Raw genomic sequence first — 18,092 nt, 5'->3', positions numbered from 1 at the left:
GCGCTCACCAAGCCCTCGCCCCGGGGGCCCTGCACGGTGCTCCTGGCAGCAGGGCTCTGGGATATGCCAGGCCGCACAGCAGCCACAGCAAGCGAGGTGGGCCTGCCCTGGAGAGCAGCCCCCCTCTGGGCTGCTGCGGCCTGCCCACCGTTGGCCCTGGCTTTCAGCAGGAGTGTGGGGTAGCTGGTTGAAGAATGATCTGGAATGAAGGCCAGCCTGAGCTCCGAGCTGTGGAGACAGTGGGCATTCTGTAAGTAAACAAGTGGCCACAGACTCTTGGTTACGCATCCTTCCGAGGAAGAGCTGGCCAACTGGCCAACTGGCCACCATTCTTCAAGACCAAATGCATTTACTGACAACATGTGGTTTGAGTTTCCTGCTCTGAATTCTGGGACATGCTCTGCATGTTTTTCAAATCTTTCTATCCACTCCCTGGGGTTTCTCATTAATCTTTCAATCTCAGAGAAAGGTTCGTCATGATTGTATTTCCTTGCGAGAGCAAAGGCTCCTGTGCTTGCACTCCCCGGCCGAGTCCTGTGAAGTATCTGCTGTGGGGGCTGGAGCTGTGCCTTCCAGGTCACCCCAGGAAGGGGACTCTGGCCTTAGCCGTGGTTCCCTGGGATGGGTGTCACTTTGCTGTTTGTAGTCTTCAGATTTTACTGTGCCTAAGAATCAGCTGGGAAGCTTGTTGCGAATGTGGATTTCCAGGTCTGGGGGGTGTGGCCTGGGCATCTGCATTTCCAGTGCTGCCTTGGTGATTGTGATACGGAGTGGGGGTGGGGGGTCCTTGAGAAACACACAACTCTCATGGAACCCAAAGGACATGTGTCACCCTCCATGTGCCTTTGAACTTTGCACTCCTGGTTTGGGGCATGTGCATGTACCTGTGGAGGTTTGTCAGACGCTCCCTTGGTATGAATGCATGTCTGGTACTAATGGAACTCTGGGGCTGATGCACGTCACGTGAGCACCGATTATCAGTGCTCACTTTTGGACCGTACTATTTTCTATCCCTTATTCCTGAAGGGGAAAGTGAGGCACAGACTCTCAAGTTAACCTGCCCACCAGTCATTAAGATAGGACAAGCATCCTGGTTGAGCCAGGCCCTGGCACCCAGGCCCTGTTCATAAGAACTGGAATCTGCAGGCAGAAAGGCAGCTCCAGGCCTCTCTTTTCTTCCACGGACTGTGTCAGTGGGGCCGTGTGTAGTCAAAGGTGGGGGTGAGGGGGACACACACGCCTAGCGATCCAGGTCATAACCATTTCTGCACCCTTACGGAAACAGAGCTGTGGGCATAGTTTGCTGACATGCACGTAAATAATTGTGATCAGATTTTCTCTTTTGACCCTCCCTGTGTCTCTCACCTCCTCCCCCTTCTCTCACTCTGCCCCTTTCAAGACTCCCTTTCCCAGCTCCCTGCTCCTCGAAACCCGAAGGTTCACCTGTACAACGCCGAGCGGGTTCTGAGCTGGGAGCCAGTGTCCCTGAGCAATGACTCGAGGCCCGTGGTCTACCAGGTGCAGTATAAATAGTAAGCCAGATCTTTCTGTTGTCGTCTTTACGGGGAGTGGTGGGGGGAGCCCTGGGGTCAGCTGCTCGAGCCTGCCTCCTGGCAGGACGGCCTGCAAAGCCACTGGAAGCAGGTATTCCCCCTTGTACCTGTAAACTCTCCACGGACAGAGATTTCACACCCTCCCACCCACACAGGGGCTTAGACAGCACTGGTGCCAGAACCTCTGCTGTCTACCCACATGGCTTCTTAGTTGGGTGGGAGACTGTTCTCTCATTGGTTTCGGGAGAGGCTCGTATAAGAGGGCTTCCTGTCTTGAAAGGCCAGGAGGCACCTTTTAGCCTTCATCTTCTTCAAGTTTGAAAATCTGGTTTAAAAAAAAAAAAAAAAAAAAAAAAAAAAAAAAAAAAGAAAAGAAAATCTGGTTTATTGAACCTGACGGGCCAGCTGTGGCCTACCGAAGAACGTGTTCACTAAATCACTACTAATTCTCGATTTCTAAGGGGATTTTTGCATTTCGCACATTATTCTGGCCCCTCCTTCTCTCTCTCACCCCTTTTTACAGTTGATCATCATTTGGTGTGCAACAGAAACATATGGGAAGAAGAAGAAAGGCAAACTCTTAAGTCCTCAGTTGTTACATGTTTACTAAGTTAAGTTACTAAGTTAAAAATGATTGGCTAAGTCGTTTTATTTTACCAGTTAAACAAAATTTAAAGAAATGGTAATGCTCAGTGCTTGGGAGCGCATGGTTGATGGAGATGGTGCTGGATGAGGATTAGTTAACACGGCCGCGCTACAGCAGAGTCACCTGCTGTACATCCAGAGTCACAGAAATGCCCACGTCACTTTTCCCCTACGCAGGTGATACAAGCCCCCATCAGAAAAAGAAAAAGGGGAGGGGGCACCTGGGTGACTCAGTTGGTTAAGCATCTGACTCTTGGTTTCGGCTCAGGTCAGGACTTCCCAGTTGTGAAATTGAGCCCCACGTTGGGCTCTGTGCTCAGTGTGGTGTCTGCCTCAGGTTCTCACTCCCTCTCACCCATGTGCTCTCTCGCTCTCTCTCAAATAAATAAAATCTTTAAAGAAAGCAAAGCAAAGCAAAGGAAACCCCTCATATTCATGAAGATATACCTTGAAGCCTTCATTGTCCATCAGCAGAAAAATGCCAAATCGTGTCATGTTAGCTAGTAGTTGAACATTAGGCAACTACTAAAAAGGATCATTGTGTGTCATCCGGTTGCAGTGGCAACCGTATAAAGTTTGGACTGTATCTCTGGTCAACAACAGGGAAGGAACCTACAAAAATTACAGGCAGTTCGTGTTAGAGGAGTGTGTTTCCAGACGACTCCTTTCTCATCTTGGAATGTCCACTGTAACAATATTTGCTTGATAAAAATACACTCTGAACCAGAGTTTTGGGGTTATCTCTGAATTTTGGTTCTCTGTTCCTCAAGTAAGTACCAGTAATCTACAGTACGTGGACCAGTTCACAAGGACCAGCTACATAATTTGTGGGGCCCAGTGCAAAATGAAAATTGGGGGGAGGGGGCTTTGCTCAGAATTACTGAGAAATTCAAGATGGTGACAGCAGAGCATCAAACTGAGCACCTCTTCCAAGCAGGCCTTTGTGTCTCTGCATGGGTCACACGCCCACGAAGAAGCTGGCCCTACTCAGCATTGAGTAAACATGATATTGTGGAACCAAATAAGGTTTCAGTAACAGGAAATCACAGCTGATACACCGACTGGCATTCCTTAGCCTTGAAGGGGGAAGTACATCTGTGGGTCTAGGGAGCACAAGGAAACAGTGGAAATATTCTAGTAGAAATATTCCTTACAGCCTTTGATAGTTTCCCATCCCAGATAAGCATGTTTACTTCATTTTCTTTTCTTGCTTTTTTTTTTTTTTTGGAAGGCATTTTGGAGATAGTTTTTTCAAGGCTAGAGGTTGGTTTTGTTGAAAGAAACAAAAGATGGGGTGACTGAACGTACCTATTTGGAAGAGTTGAGGGGTAACGAGAAACTGAAACCAGGGCTGATCATGTTTTCTTTTCCAATTGCTGATTCGATGATGCGGGAGGGCCTTTGCTCTTGTTTTTGTTTTTCAAGACTTTTACATGTCGGGGATGTTTCAGTGACATGAAATAATTTCATTTTGAGGCTCGTGGGACTTCAAACTTTTCCATCCCACTTCTCTACAGTAAAGCATTACTGAAATTATAAAGGAAGGTGCCTGTCTTCTGGTAGTAGAGGAGCCAAAGCCAAAATACTCTGAGCACTGTGGGAAAATTTAAAGTTTAAATCAGGGATTGCAGATAATGTAGCCTACAGGCTGTGTTTGACCCTTGGTGTTTAATTTTTTTTTTTTTTCCCCAATTAGTGCCAACATTAAAAAGTCTGGAGATTTCACTTTTAAAAACTTGACTTGACCAACCCGGTCTTCTGAAAATGTTTCTTTCTTTCTTTTCTTTCTTTCTTCTTTCTTTCCTGATTTTAACAGCAATGCATGTTCTTAACAGAAAAGCGAGACTACCCAGAATTTAAAATTTAAACAACCTAGTGCTCTACAGCCCAAGGATAATCTCTATTCTCCTTTTAGTGTTTCTCTCTCTAGACTTTTTACTAAATGCATGCACTTGGTTTGACAATGTGCCGGTGCATGTGTAAAACTGAAACAAAACTGGGGTTACACTTCTGGGTCCTCCTTCCTTTTTTTTTTTTCAACCAAACATAGTTAAGTGTAGGAGCACTTTTTCTCATAATTATCTCTGCGTAAACATTTTTACTGCTCATTTTATTGTATGATGTATCAGACATGATATATTTAACTCTTTCCCCACTTGCGGGTGTAGACAGTCCCCAGTTTGTGACTGTTGTCGGTAGTGGCCTCGTACATAAATCACCCGATTGTTTTCTTGCATTTGTAGCAGAGGAATTGCTGGGTCAGAAGGGACACTTAGTGTTTTTGGAAGTGATCCAACAGAGGCTGAACAGCGAAGTCCATAATTGTGCAGGTGTTGAACAAATGATTCACATGGTGCTTACTTGGGCACCAGGTCCTGGCTCAGGCACTTCGCTCATGTCTGCTGGTTCAACCTTCATGATACCTCGGGGAGGCAAATACTACAGTTGATCCCCATTTTATAGATAAGGGGATTAAGGAACAGAGAAGCGAAGGAATTGGGATTTGAATCCAGTTATCTGGCTCCAGAATCCATTTGTTCAACCACTATGCTGTGTGCCCTCTCATGGTGAGGGCTGCTTTCCAAATGAGATAATTTCAGGGGCAGAGGCAGGTCGTGATGGACCCATCATGGAAGGGAGCCAGTGTGACTCCCTGGGTGAGACCCAGACTCCCGCCTAGCAGTAAGAGCCCTGGACAGGAGGCCAGAGTCTGGCTGTGAGCAGGGCCACACTCTTGATGCCGTGTTCACTTAAGTGGAACCAACATAACCTCGTTTCTCCCCTTTGCAGAGAGGTGGAGAGGCAGCCTCCAGAACGCAGCTTCCTTTTCCACTCTTCCCCCTTAAACCGCGGTCATGTGTCAGCTGTCATTTAAATTTGATTGGCTTGTCCCCCTGTAGGCCCCTTTGGGGAGAAACATTTTTCAAAAGCAGTTCTGAGAAAGGGCCAAGTTTGGAGGAGAGAAGAGGATGGGGAACAGGAGTGGTCCCCACTGGTAAATGGGGAAGTGAGCCTTTGAAATGTGGGGAGCCTTCTGCCCAAGTTCAACAGCTGGGGTCTTCCGGGAAGAAGGTTAGAGTACCTATAAGTATCTGTAGAACCTAAAAAAAAAATACAACCCACTTACCCTTGCTGAAGCACACCGCCAATCTAAGATGGGGGTGCCTGTGCTTGGGGATCTCTCTCCCCAGTAGGATCTGGGCACCCAGCGCTTGGCGGTCATGAGAGTGTGGCAGGCATCTTCCATGGAAGCCCTGGGCACACATCTTGAAGAGGCCTTCATCTTGCCACTTGCCACTTTGACAGAAGAGTCCCCAGTCGAGTCAGAGGTATACTTAGAAGCACGTGTGATGCGTGAGAGCCAGTGGCAGTGATCCCCAGCCTCATCTCTTCTGTGTACCCTGGTCTTGCTTTCTAGGCCAGAGCTGCTGTGTGTGTTCTCTACAGAGAACACTGCCTGCTGCCTCCCATTGAGGTTTCTAGCAGCCACCTCCCTGGTTTTCTCAAGTCTGTCACCTAAGGACAGAGGTTGGGGCTGGAGAGTAGAGTCCCATGTGGGGGTGTGGCATTGGGACTCTGGGGAATGCATTGTCATTTACAAGAATATGCGGCCTTGGATTTAGCAGGCTTTTCACATGGGCGAAGCAAACTTTAAATGGACAGCTGTGGGGATACCGGGTTTCTTTGGGGGGATAAAAAAAAAGCCCTAAAATTAACCATAGTGATGGTTGCATAACCCTGTGAATATACTGGAAGTCATTGAGTTGTGCACTTTGTTATTTTTGTATAAAAATTTTATTTATTTGAGAGAGAGAGAGAGCACGAGGGAGGGGAAGCAGAGAGAGAGGGAGAAGCAGCCTCCCCGCTGAGCAGGGAGCCCAATGCGGGACTGGATCCCAGGACCCTGGGATCATAACGTGAGCCGAAGGCAAACACTCCACCGTCTGAGCCCCCCAGGCGCCCTGAGCTGTCTGCTTTACCTGAGTGAGTTATTTGGTCTGCACACTGTATCTCAGTAAAGCTTCTTTTTTAAAAAAAAAAAAAAATCAGCTCTGGGGGAACTGTTGTGTGTGGGAGAACAGAGAATTCTGTGAAGTGAAGGCCTTTCTTTCCCTTCCAGCGCCTCTGGCAGTCAGTGGTACGACTTCAGTGTGGACAGCATAGGTGTGAACTGTATGAACATCACCACGACGGAGTGTGACTTCACCCCAACCAGCCCTTCACAGGAGTTCCTTCCACACTTAAACGTCTCCTTGCGTGTCCGAGCTAAGGTGGGAGACCTGGTTTCCACCTGGGTCAGAGTGCCATGGTTCCAGTACCTTAGGAATGGTAAGTAAGAGAACGTGGCCGTGAAACTTCCTTTATCCTTTCCAGGCTTTCTTCACTTTACTCCTCACTGAGCAGCATGGACTCCATGCCCCTCCGTCCTGTCCCTCACCCCACACAGCCAGCAAACTGGTGGGGATGATGGTCCAACCCAAGTACTGACCATGGAGGCTGGCGCTAGGGGAGTGTGATTTGCTAGCCCAGAGGCTGGCAAGCCACAGCCTGCGGGCCACGTCCGGCCCGCCAACCTGTTGTTGTAAATAAAGTTTTATAAGAACGCAGTTTCACCATCTTTTAATAACGTATGGTCTGTGGATGCTTTTCAAGCTACAGCAGTAGAGCCGGATGGTTGCAACAGGAATCGTCTGGCCTGCGAAGCCTAAATTTATTTGAGCACTTTACCGAAAATGTTTGCTGACCTCTGGGCTGGACGAGACACTAGTATATTGGCTTCACCGATCACCCTTATCTCTTCTGGCACAACTTCCTTTATGATCAAGAAAAGCTTTAATTCAGCCTTGAACAGTGCCTGGCACATAGTGGACATTCAGTAAAGACTTGCTTGAATGAGCACATGTGCTCCCAGAAATTGGAAGGGGGCGTAAGAATCGACAGATGCGAGCTTGTTCGTTCGCTCCTTCCACGATTCATCTTTCACATGTGCCCCGTGTTTCTTCAGTGTTCGTGGTTTACGCAGACATCAAGTATGGGATCCCGATCAAACAAGCTAAACAGAAGCATAAGACAGTTGAGGGAATGTGGTCACCGTCTAGCTGTTTGATAGTCTATTAGCAATTAGTGTTAGTTTATCTTAGGTATTCTGTATTATTATAATCTTAGGTATTATAAGTGGGGGGGCCTATCCTTTAGAGACACATGCTGGGGTATTTCCACATGAAATGATGTGATGTTTCGGATTCATTCAAAACAACCCAGAGAGAAGGAGGGCTGAAGGCAAAGGGGATGGGCACAGGAGGAATAGAATTGGCCATGACTTGACAGTTGATAAAAGTTGGGAAAAAAAAAAAAAAGTTAGGCGATGAGTACATGCCTTGTTGTTAGGATCTTCCCTCTACTTTCTACGTGTTTGAAATTTTCTGCAATAGGAAGCTGAAAAGGACAATCAACGGTTTGTGCCAAATGATGCAGGGATGGAAAGAGAAGACAGGTCATTTACTACGGACAAGTTGTTTGTCCTCGAGTAGAGGACCAGCACACGTCTGAGCTATGAAATGTCATCTCGGTGGAAATTAATTAAAGAAAAAAAGAAAAAAAAAATGTAGTGGGAGTCCCCGGCCATAGCCCAGGAGAAGAGGAATGGAAATAGAAGGTAGGGCCTGTTGTGAAAGTCCTTGGTCCGGTGCCAGCCATCAGTTGCTCTCCGTCGTCCTGGTCCGAGCTGGGCAGCAGTGCTCCCAGGTCGTTCCTGGCTAGGATGTCATCCTCTGCCCCTCACTTGTAAAGTCTCAGGCAGCGGTGTCCTCGGATCCCATCGCTGTGTTCACCACTTGTACACTCGGGCTGGATCACCAACGCGATGATGCTTTACCAAGCGTTTGGCAGGAGAGGAGGAGATGGCTGCAGGGGGCAGGCCGTGACGTCACGTAGACCTAGGTTCAAATCCCAGCTCTGCTGCTTCCTGACTCTGGGCAACCAGGGTCACTCCAGGCTTCTGTTTCTCCCTGTGGGAAGTGAAGATGACCTTCTGTGGCTGGGATACAGATCTGGGTGGACACATGGACTATCCACGTTGCCTGGTTTACAGCAATAGCTTAGTACATGGAAACTGCTACCAACTATTATCTACAGACAATCGAGTCTTTCTTCAATGTGTTGAGAGAAGGTCGATTGTTTCCCCCTCAAGAGACAGGCTTATCAGGTTGGTACCAGACTCCAGATCTGTGACTCTCAGAAGGGCAGGTCTCCCAGCACTGGCCTTCTGGGAGATCAAGTGACTGGTCACAGCTGGCACCCTGGCTTCCAGGCCTACTCCCATGCGTAAGTCACAGAAAAGTCTCGAGAACATGTCCTACCAAGGCGAGAGGCCTGTAGCAGGCAAGTCAGCACCTTCCCAAGCTCCAGTCACTTGGCTGTGATAGGGAAGCTTGTAAACACGTGGGCCAGCATCTGTGAGTAGGTTTAACAAAACCTTTTCATCACATGAGGCCAATCCACTCACATTGCTCTGGCTGGCAGTGGGCCAGGCTGGCCCGGTGTCTGTCTAGACATAGTTCCTCCACCAGAAGAAATGAGATCGGAGGGCACAGCTGCAAACCTTGCAGGGACCACTTCCTTTTGCACAGAGTAGGGTGGCCCAAGCAGATGCCTGAGCCTTGCCCACCCGGGAGAGCCCAGGCAAGAGCTCGGAAGCACAAGAGACTTCCTCCCGCTACTGTGAACATGGGACTGTTCACAGTGATCCATCTGATCGATCACCTGCACATGTCAACCATGCAGAAATGAGCCTCTTAGAACTTGTAGGACCCGAATTATACTTCGATCTGAGTTCCTCCAGTTAAGCACATGGTTTATTATTTTTTTTAAAGATTTATTTATTTATGATAGACATAGAGAGAGAGAGAGGCAGAGACACAGGAGGAGGGAGAGGCAGGCTCCATGCCAGGAGCCCGACGTGGGACTCGATCCCGGGACTCCAGGATCGCGCCCTGGGCCAAAGGCAGGCGCTAAACTGCTGAGCCACCCAGGGATTCCCCAAGCACATGGTTTAAATGCTTGTTTGATGAATCCTGGAACCCTTCATCTATAGGACTTCATGAGTCACAGTCTTGGCTGTCCTGTGAACTATATGAAAAGCTTCAACAAATAGACTTCTGATGCCAATATTTCTCTGTCACTTTATTTATTTATTTATTTATTTATTTATTTATTTATTTATTTATTTATTTTTAAAGATTTTTTAAAAATTTATTCATGAGAGACACACACACACACACACAGAGATGCAGAGACACAGGCAGAGGGAAAGGCAGGCCCCATGCAGGGAGCCCGACACGGGACTTGATCCCAGGTCTTCAGGATCACACCCTGGGCTGAAGGCAGAGCTAAACTGCTGAGCCACCCGGGCTGCCTCTCTGTCACTATATTTAAACATAGCAGGACAATGAGCTAGGAGACATGGATCTAAAGGTTTGTAAACACCACTTTTTTCACTTATAAAGAAATTATAAGGGCTGTGCCTTGGGTGTGTCAGTCAGTTAAGCATCTGCCTTTGACTCAGGTGATCATCTCAGGGTCCTGGAATCAAGCCCTGCCTCAGGTTCTCTGTTCAGCTGGAAGCCTGCTTCTCCCGCTCCCTCTGCCTGCTGCTCCCTCTACTTGTGTGTGCACTCTCTCTATCTCTCTCTCTTTCTCTCTGTCAAATAAAATCTTAAAAAAAAGAAATTATAAGAATGTATATTAAAAATAAATATACACGGTAGATAGATAGTAGGTAAGGACTAACAAAATTCTTTCCTCCTCTGCCTGAAAATTTGATCTTCGGCTGACCTCCCAGCTATCTCTGGAAATCTGATCAAGGTGGCATGTTGGCCATGTCCCTAGGCAGTGTCATCACTTATGTCAAAATGACCCTTGATTGATAAACTGCATCTCCCTTGGGGCCATGTTAAATACCTTTTAGGGATCCGGGTCTTTGGGTTGAGTGCAGCAATTCCTAAAACTGTGCATGTCCCTCACGGGGACTCTGGAAACTTCCTGCAGAGTTATCCTAAGAGATCTTGGCTTTTGGGGCTTTGAAGCCTGAGAGGCTCCAGTACTTGCCTGTCGTGGGTCTTGCTCTCTGCATGGAAGCTGTGTCCTAGGGTAGGGGGTTGTGGAGAGACTGGCTCTGGGCCACCACATGGACTGTTGCCAGAGCCATCCATCCGCTGAAGGCAAGAAGCTCCTTGTGGTGTACCATGGCCCTCCTGGACCTCCTGCCCCTTGGCCGCCCACATTAAGCTTGTACCCCAAGCAGTCTCTACTAGTCTTGAGCACCTGAATGTGATCTCATTGCATTTATAAATACATGTGTGTGTGCATGTGTGTACACACTATAAATATAAAATTATGTTGTAGTGGGACGTCTAGGTGGCTCAGCGGTTGAACATCTACCTTCAGCTCAAGGTGTGATCCCGGGGTCATGGGATTGAGTCCTGCATTGGGCTCCCTACAGGGAGCCTGCTTCTCCTTTTGCCTGTGTCTCTGCCTTTCTCTCTGTGTCTCTCATGAATAAATAAATAAAGTCTAAAATAAATAAAATTAAATAAAATAAATAAAATAAAATAAATAAAATAAAATAAAATAAAGTCTGCTATACTTTAGACTTCGATGAACAGAAAAAGTATATATAAAATATATGTATATATTCATATATATATTTTTTGTTTGTGTTTGCTATTCTATTTCAGTGACCGTTGGGCCTCCTGAGAACGTTTGGGTGACTCCAGGAGAAGGCTCCCTTGTCATCAGGTTTTCCTCTCCCTTTGACATCTCTCCCTCCTCTGCCACTTTTTTGTATTACGTCCATTACTGGGAAAAGGGCGGAATCCAAAAGGCAAGAGCATTTTTTTCTACTTTGTTTTGCTTTTCTTTCCTTTTTGATTCAGTGAAAGAAAGTGTACTTGACACTGGATGAGGAGGACAGAGCATCCCAGTGTTGCCTTAGAGTCTGGGCCCTGAACCACTTTTCATCCTTCCCCCGGACACCCGAGTTTCTGCTCCTTGTGCGGAGTTTCCCCTTCCGCCAAGTGGATCTGAAGGCCCCTCCCTGCCTGACACCACCCTAGCCCCACTGTTTGGGATGCTCACGGTGCCCCTGTGGCACTCTAAAGCGTGGAGAAGGTTCTAGAGGGCCTGTTTCTACAACAAGGAGTCTACCACTGCAGTCTGCAAGGTTTATAGAAGTTGCTCTGGTTTGAATGGTTTGCAAGGAAACCATATATGAACAGGCAAAAAGTCCACTGGGAGGAAAGAGAGCCTCTTAGGGAGAAGGATGGAGGAAGATTCGGGATGTCTGGGGAACTACAAGTGCCGGGATCCGTCAGAAATGCAGGAGGGGCTGTAAGGCTCACAAAGATGTGTCAGACCAGCAGGGCCTGGTCCCCCCTACGTAGTATAAGGGAAGATGCTGGCCTTAAATTGTCTACGGTGCCTGATTGTCCAAGCTGCACCTCATGAGGTTTTATCATGTTTATCTCATCAGGTTTTCTTTTTTTTTTTTTTTTAATTTTTTTATTTTATTTATGATAGTCACAGAGAGAGAGAGAGAGAGAGAGGCAGAGACACAGGCAGAGGGAGAAGCAGGCTCCATGCACCGGGAGCCCGATGTGGGATTCGATCCCGGGTCTCCAGGATCGCGCCCTGGGCCAAAGACAGGCGCCAAACCGCTGCGCCACCCAGGGATCCCTCATCAGGTTTTATATAAGCTTCAGGGTTTCCTAAATTCAACAGTATTATAATTTTTTTGTTTTATTTTTTGGCTTTCTGGTTTTATTGTGAGATAACTGACATTCATCACTAAGTATAAGGGGTACAGCATGATGGTTTGGACTTACGTATATTATAAAATGCTTATAGCTTTTTATAATAATAAGAGCTTATGTTTATCGAGAGCCTTCTTTGTATGGGGCCCTGGGCCAGGCATTTTAGCTACATCATCTCATTTAATCTTTGTACTGAGCCGAGTCACAGAGAAGGAAACCAAGTGTTTGAGTAACTTGCCCAAGGTCAGCAGCACAGCGGTGTGGAAACATCTGAGCCTAGAATCCATGCTCTGTACTTTTTCTCTTACATAGTTTACATTTGCACTTCCTCCTGGTTTCTTAATAGTCTAAAAACATTGAGGAAGGCAAAATTCACTGAAGAATAGATTCTTATCATATGGGGAAAAAGGAAATAATTACTTCTCTGAATCAAGAGATCAAGGTCTGGGCAACTAGAATAGAGAAGGGCCTGGTCTGGAAGATTCCAGAAGGGATTCTCCCCCCCACCCCACCCCCGCTCCCCAACCAGAGCAGCTATACTTTGGATTTCTATGAACAGAAGACTCTAGGGCTCACATGAGTTTGAGAGCCACCAAAATATCCCCATCCCATCTGTGAGTCTATGTCCCCAAGACCAACCCCTAGATTTGCTGGAAGGACCCATGGGACCTTCCCATGGTTGTGTTCATGGCTATGGTTTATTATAGAAGAAGGACACAAAGCAAAATCAGCAAGGGGAAGAGGCACATGGGCCAAACTCCAGAGGAATCCAGATACAAGCTTCGAAGAACTTTCTCCCAAAAGACTCAGACAGGACACACTTAATTCCTCCAACAACAAACCGTGAGGACATGTGAAATGTCCTCTGGGGAATCTTATCAGAGACCCTGCGCCCAGGGGCTTTATTGGAAATACAGGCCTCTTTTCCCTAGCACATATCAAAATTCCAGACTCCTAGAAGGAGAGCAGGTGTTCAGAATAAAAAACATTGTTTGTACGATAAGATGCCAATACTAGTTAGGGAACGGGGTAGGGGGTGCGGAGGGGGGACACTTCCGGATTCCAAGTTCCCAGATGGCACCTATGGTTACCCTTGCAAGCAGGCCCTCCAAGGACAGTGGTCTCAGGTCTCTGCAATCTGTTATTCTAAATTCTAGAAATGCCAGGTGGTGGCTGAAATAAACCCCAAAGGAAGTTTGTACTTAAAATTGCTTTATGTGGTGGGGCACCTGGTTGGCGAAGTTGTTAAGCACCAGACTCTTTGTTTTGGCTCAAGTCATGATCTCCAGGTTGTGGGTTCAAGCCCGAGTTGGGCTCCTCGCTCAGCAGGGAGTCTGCTTGGGATTCTTTCCCTTTCCCTCTGTACCCCCCACACCCCGCTCACACATACACACACTCTCTCTCTCTCTCAAATAAATAAATAAACCTTTTTAAAAAATGGCTTTACGTGGCATCACAAGCAAAAATTTTTCTCCTCTGCCCTGGTAGTCCATCACCATTAAACAGAAGGAAAAAAAATCATCTATGATCCTACTATCCCTAAGTAATATGATTATTTTATATTTTTAAAAATAAGATGTTCTGCATACAATGATTTTCAGGAACCACTATAGCAGCTTCATCTCCACGTTACTGAGCATATTTTATACCACCGTTTCAAATGGCTGTAGCATTTTCTCCTGCATCTCAAAATAGGAAAGCAATCCCTTAGAAGAAATCCTATAGGGAACTCTGGGTGGCACAGTGGTTTGGCACCTGTCTTTGGCCCAGGGTGTGATCCTAGAGACCCGGGATCGGATCCCACTTCGGGCTCCCAGTGCATGGAGCCTGCTTCTCCCTCTGCCTGTGTCTCTGCCTCTCTCTCTCTCTCTGTGACTATCATAAATAAATAATAATAATAAAAAAAGAAAAGAAAAAAAAAAGAAATCCTATATTGCCATAATGTATTTTTTCCCTGTTTCCCTGTGGAATGATGGCAACTTTGTCCAGGAGAGTAAGAAGCCGTTGACCAGAGGGATCCAGATTGGGGGGGGGAGGGGGGTTGATGAGGCCCATGAGGGAGCCAGTGGCATCAGGGACAGAACATGGGAAGGAGACAGGATCCTCAAGAATCTGAGATCCAGCTGTGTCCCCAGCTACATAACTCACCAAGAGTGTGTTGACCAAAACTCTGTAAGAGAGGCCTCAGCACATTTCAGTTAAAACTAGAAGGAGACTGGGAACTAAAGGAACATTATTTCCCATGATGATTTTTTTTTTCTCTGTTCGTTGACTACCTTAAAGTATCTAGAATACGTTGACCATGAAGTAAAAAAATAGTGATTTTGAAGTAAATGCACTGGGCATTAAAACTATTTTGTTTATTTTCAAAATTTTTTTAACTTATTTATGTATTTTATTTATTTATGTGTTAGAGAGAGAGAGAGAGTGCGCACAGGTGGGGAAGGAGAGGGACGAGCAGACTCCTCGCTGAGCGTGGAGCCCAACGTGAGGCTCAATCTCACAACCCTGAGATCATGACCTGAGCTGAAACCCAGAGTTGGAGGCTTAACCGACTGAGCCACCCAGGCGCCCCACTTAAGCAATTTTAAAGGAGAAAATTTCATCCTAGACATTGGAATTGGCTAAATCCCAGTGGCAGGCCCTCCACTGCCACAGCGGGTGGGCCCTCCGAGGGCCCAGAAACACATCTCTGAAGCCATCAGTGTCTTTCTCCACACGGCTCACCAGATTTCACGTATAAACTGTGTCCACTGCAAGCCAGTGACTCTCTCAAGACAGAAACTCTTTATTCTTTGGTTTTGATGTTCCCTGCGGATTTGAGGAAATATGGAAAAGGTAGAAGGGGCTCGACCGTGTGTGTTCAGGTAATTTTCATATGTGCTTGTTGGTGTTTTTTATATAGGTTAAAGGCCCTTTCAGGAGCAACTCCATTGTGTTGAATGACCTGAAGCCCTTAAGAGAATACTGTTTACAAGTCAAGGCGCAACTGGTTTGGACAGTTTCAAAGCTCTCTAGACTCGGACATTTAAGCAACGTATCTTGCTACGAAACAGCAGCAGATGGTAACGTAGGACACCTCACGGCCTTTCTGAGCTGGGACAAGAATCCTTCCCAAGTAGTGAAATCAGGGATGGCTTACTAGGTGGAGGGACGTAGGAGTGGGGAGACCCAGAGAGAAGGGCAAGAAGCAAGGACGATCTCCTTGCTGAGAAGGAAGGAGAAGCTGAGATCGACAGTAATAACAGCCCCAGAGAGCTAATGGTGCTTGCTTGATTTTAGGATTGCCTCTACTAGCTACTCATGCAGGCTTGTGAGGCTGGGTGGAGGAGGGACAGTATGTGTCCATTTCATGAGGACAGTGAAGCCTCTAAGCAGTTGGTAGATCAAGAATGACCCGATATTTATTTCCCGTGTGGGATGAGCCTCTTGTTCACTTTTGTGTCCTCTTCTTAGCCACTACCAAGCTTCAGCAAATCATCATAATTGCCGTGGGAATCTTTCTGTTGCTGTTGGCACTGGCAGGGGCCTGTTTCTTCCTGGTCCTGAAATACAAAGGCCTGATAAAATACTGGTTTCACTCTCCGCCAACCATCCCATTACAAATAGAAGAGGTACGTATGCACATGTCTAGTGGGTGACATCTTAGCACTCCACGCCCTCCCAGGTAATGCCTAAGGGTATGGCAGGGGACAAAGCCATGGGCATAGAGAGTTGAGTTAAAAAGTGGTATAGGGCAGGGGTGCCTGGGTGGCTCAGTTGGTTGAACGTCCGGCTCTTGATCTTGGCTCAGGTCTTGAGCTCATGGTTGTGAGTTCAAGCCCCACGTTGGGCTCTGCACTGGGCATGAAGCCTATTTTTAGAAGGGTTATTTGTACACCCGGGTTCATAGCAGCATTATTCACAACAGCCAGATGGTGGAAGCGATCTAAATTTCCATCACTGGATGAATGGATAAGCAAAATGTTGTCTATCCATACAGTGGAATGTTATTCAGCCATAAAAAGGAAGGAGTTTCTGACCCAACGTGAATGGACCTTGAGGATATTATGGTAGATATTAAACCAGTCACGAAAAAGACAAATACTGTGTGATTCCACTTCTATAAGATACTTGGAGGAGTCAAATTCATAGAGGCCATTCAAAGTAGAGTGGCGGGTACCAGGGTCTGGGCAGGGAGGAAGAAGTGGGGAGTTAGTCTTTCATGGGGATAGTATTTTAGTTTTGTAAAATACAAACAGTTCCAGAGATGGTGGTGAGGGTTGTACAGCCGTGTGAACGTATTTTATGCTACTGAGTCGTACACTTAAAAGCGGTTAAGATGTAACTTCTATGTTATGTGTATTTTCCCGCGATTTAAAACACTTTTTTAATGCCATGAAGTTGGTGAAAAAAGGTAGCCAGTGCCTGGCCTGGCCAAGAAATTGGCACATGAGCCCCATGCCTTTGGGAGAAAGCCCCCAAGGAGCCTGGCAGAGGACAGGAGGGTGGCAAAGACAGGGGTCTAGAGCATGGGCTGTGGGTCAGATGTGTGCACTTAGAAGGATTCTAGGGCAAACGCACCCAGGGCTGTGAGTACAGAGCCTTGCACACCGAGAGCTCCCTGGATGTTACTGGTATTTTGAAAGACCTGAGGAAGGAGGGTGGACGGGGTCTCTGGGAGAGTGATTTCCTGCACAGCCCCACCCGCCCCGAGGCTCTGAGGTGGCCTGGCCCTCCGAGGACACCACGGGGGACATGCTTAGGGTCAGAAGTGAGCCAACAGAAGATCATTTAAAAGGATTTGCTTCTGGAAGTTTATTGGCAGCAAAATCGGGGCAAAGGTACTGGAAACAGAATCTCCCTCCGTTATACCTCGACGGAGTAGGCGTTAGATAAAGTCCAAGTCTGCGGAGAAAGAGCAGTGCTTCCAGAAAGAGCTGTGTGTTGTGCCCCAGATCGCGAATCCGAGAAACCGCCAAGGAGCCGACATCGATGCAAACACACGAGGGTTTATTTACAAGCTCGAGCCTGGGTCCAAGTATACCCGACGCAGCGGAGCAGGGACTTGGACCCCGAGACTAAGAGGCTTAGCAACTTTATAGGGGCCAGTGGCCAATGGGATACGCAGAGAGTGGCCCAGTCATGCTGGTCCGCTGAGCCGGATTTCCGGTTAGGGTGTGCCCTGGTCTCTGACTAGGGCAAGGCAGTGCCCTAAGTAATAAGCAGGTCAGCACAAGGCGGGTGCAGCCCAAAATAGAGTCAGTCCTGCTCTGCTTGTCCAGGGGTGGGGGATTTTGTTTAATTTCCTGGGTCCCACACTGTAGTCCCTCATCTTCCTTCCCTTGTCAGGGGGTAAAGTACACAGACATAATACAAATTACATGTTCAGGGGCCCCTGGGTGGCTCAGTGGTTGAGCGTCTGCCTTCAGCTCAGGTCATGATCCAGGGGCCCTGGGATCAAGTCCCGCATCAGGGGACTGGCTCGGGTCGGGCTCCCTGCCTGGAGCCTGTTTCTCCCTCTGCCTGTGTCTCTGCCTCTCTGTGTCTCTCATGAATAAATAAATGGAATCTTGGAAAAAAAAAAAAAAGAAGAAGCAGGGGTGGAATGTGGTTGCCAGGGGCCAGGGGAGAGGGGCTCGAGGGGATGCTGTTCATTGGGTCTGAAGTTCCAGTTACGCGCGATGAGTAAGTCCTGGAGATCTGCTGTACCTCATCGTGCCTATAGTTGGTACCACATTGTGCACTTAAAAATTTATTAAGAGGGCAGCCCAGGTGGCTCAGCAGTTTAGCATTGCCTTTAGCCCAGGGCATGATCCCGGGGTCGTGGGATCGAGTCCCACATCGGGCTCCTTGCATGGATCCTGCTTCTCCCTCTGCCTGTGTCTCTGCCTCTGTCTCTCATGAATAAATAAATAAAATCTTTTAAAATTTTTATTAAGAGGGTAGAACTCATATTAAGTGAGTTCTCTCTCCCTCCCTCTCTCTCTCTCTCTCTCTCTCTCTCTCTCTCTTTCTCTCTCTCTCTCTCACACACACACACACACAACCCCCAACCTTCCCTGGTTAATATTTTCACAAAATAACAGCCTTCAATGGGACTCAG

General features: G+C 47.3%; 1 protein-coding gene across 2 annotated transcripts in view; it reads left to right on the top strand.

The window, feature by feature from the left end:
• The window catches only part of IFNGR2 (interferon gamma receptor 2), a 28,111-nt gene that overhangs the window by 8,307 nt on the left and 1,712 nt on the right, over window positions 1–18,092 (top strand). Inside the window, exons 2-6 of one of the 2 annotated variants that reach the window (XM_041735001.1) lie at window positions 1,400–1,532; window positions 6,319–6,527; window positions 10,934–11,079; window positions 14,913–15,072; window positions 15,464–15,621. In XM_041735001.1, the coding sequence (XP_041590935.1) occupies window positions 1,400–1,532; window positions 6,319–6,527; window positions 10,934–11,079; window positions 14,913–15,072; window positions 15,464–15,621 (806 nt within the window). The remainder of the gene's footprint in view (window positions 1–1,399; window positions 1,533–6,318; window positions 6,528–10,933; window positions 11,080–14,912; window positions 15,073–15,463; window positions 15,622–18,092) is intronic. The other variant, XM_041735002.1, reaches the window with a different exon arrangement.

Source organism: Vulpes lagopus, chromosome 20 (genome assembly GCF_018345385.1).
Source record: "Vulpes lagopus strain Blue_001 chromosome 20, ASM1834538v1, whole genome shotgun sequence".
NCBI lineage: Eukaryota > Metazoa > Chordata > Mammalia > Carnivora > Canidae > Vulpes > Vulpes lagopus.
Note: the sequence above shows the minus strand (reverse complement) of the source record. Positions and strands in the feature narration are given on the sequence as shown.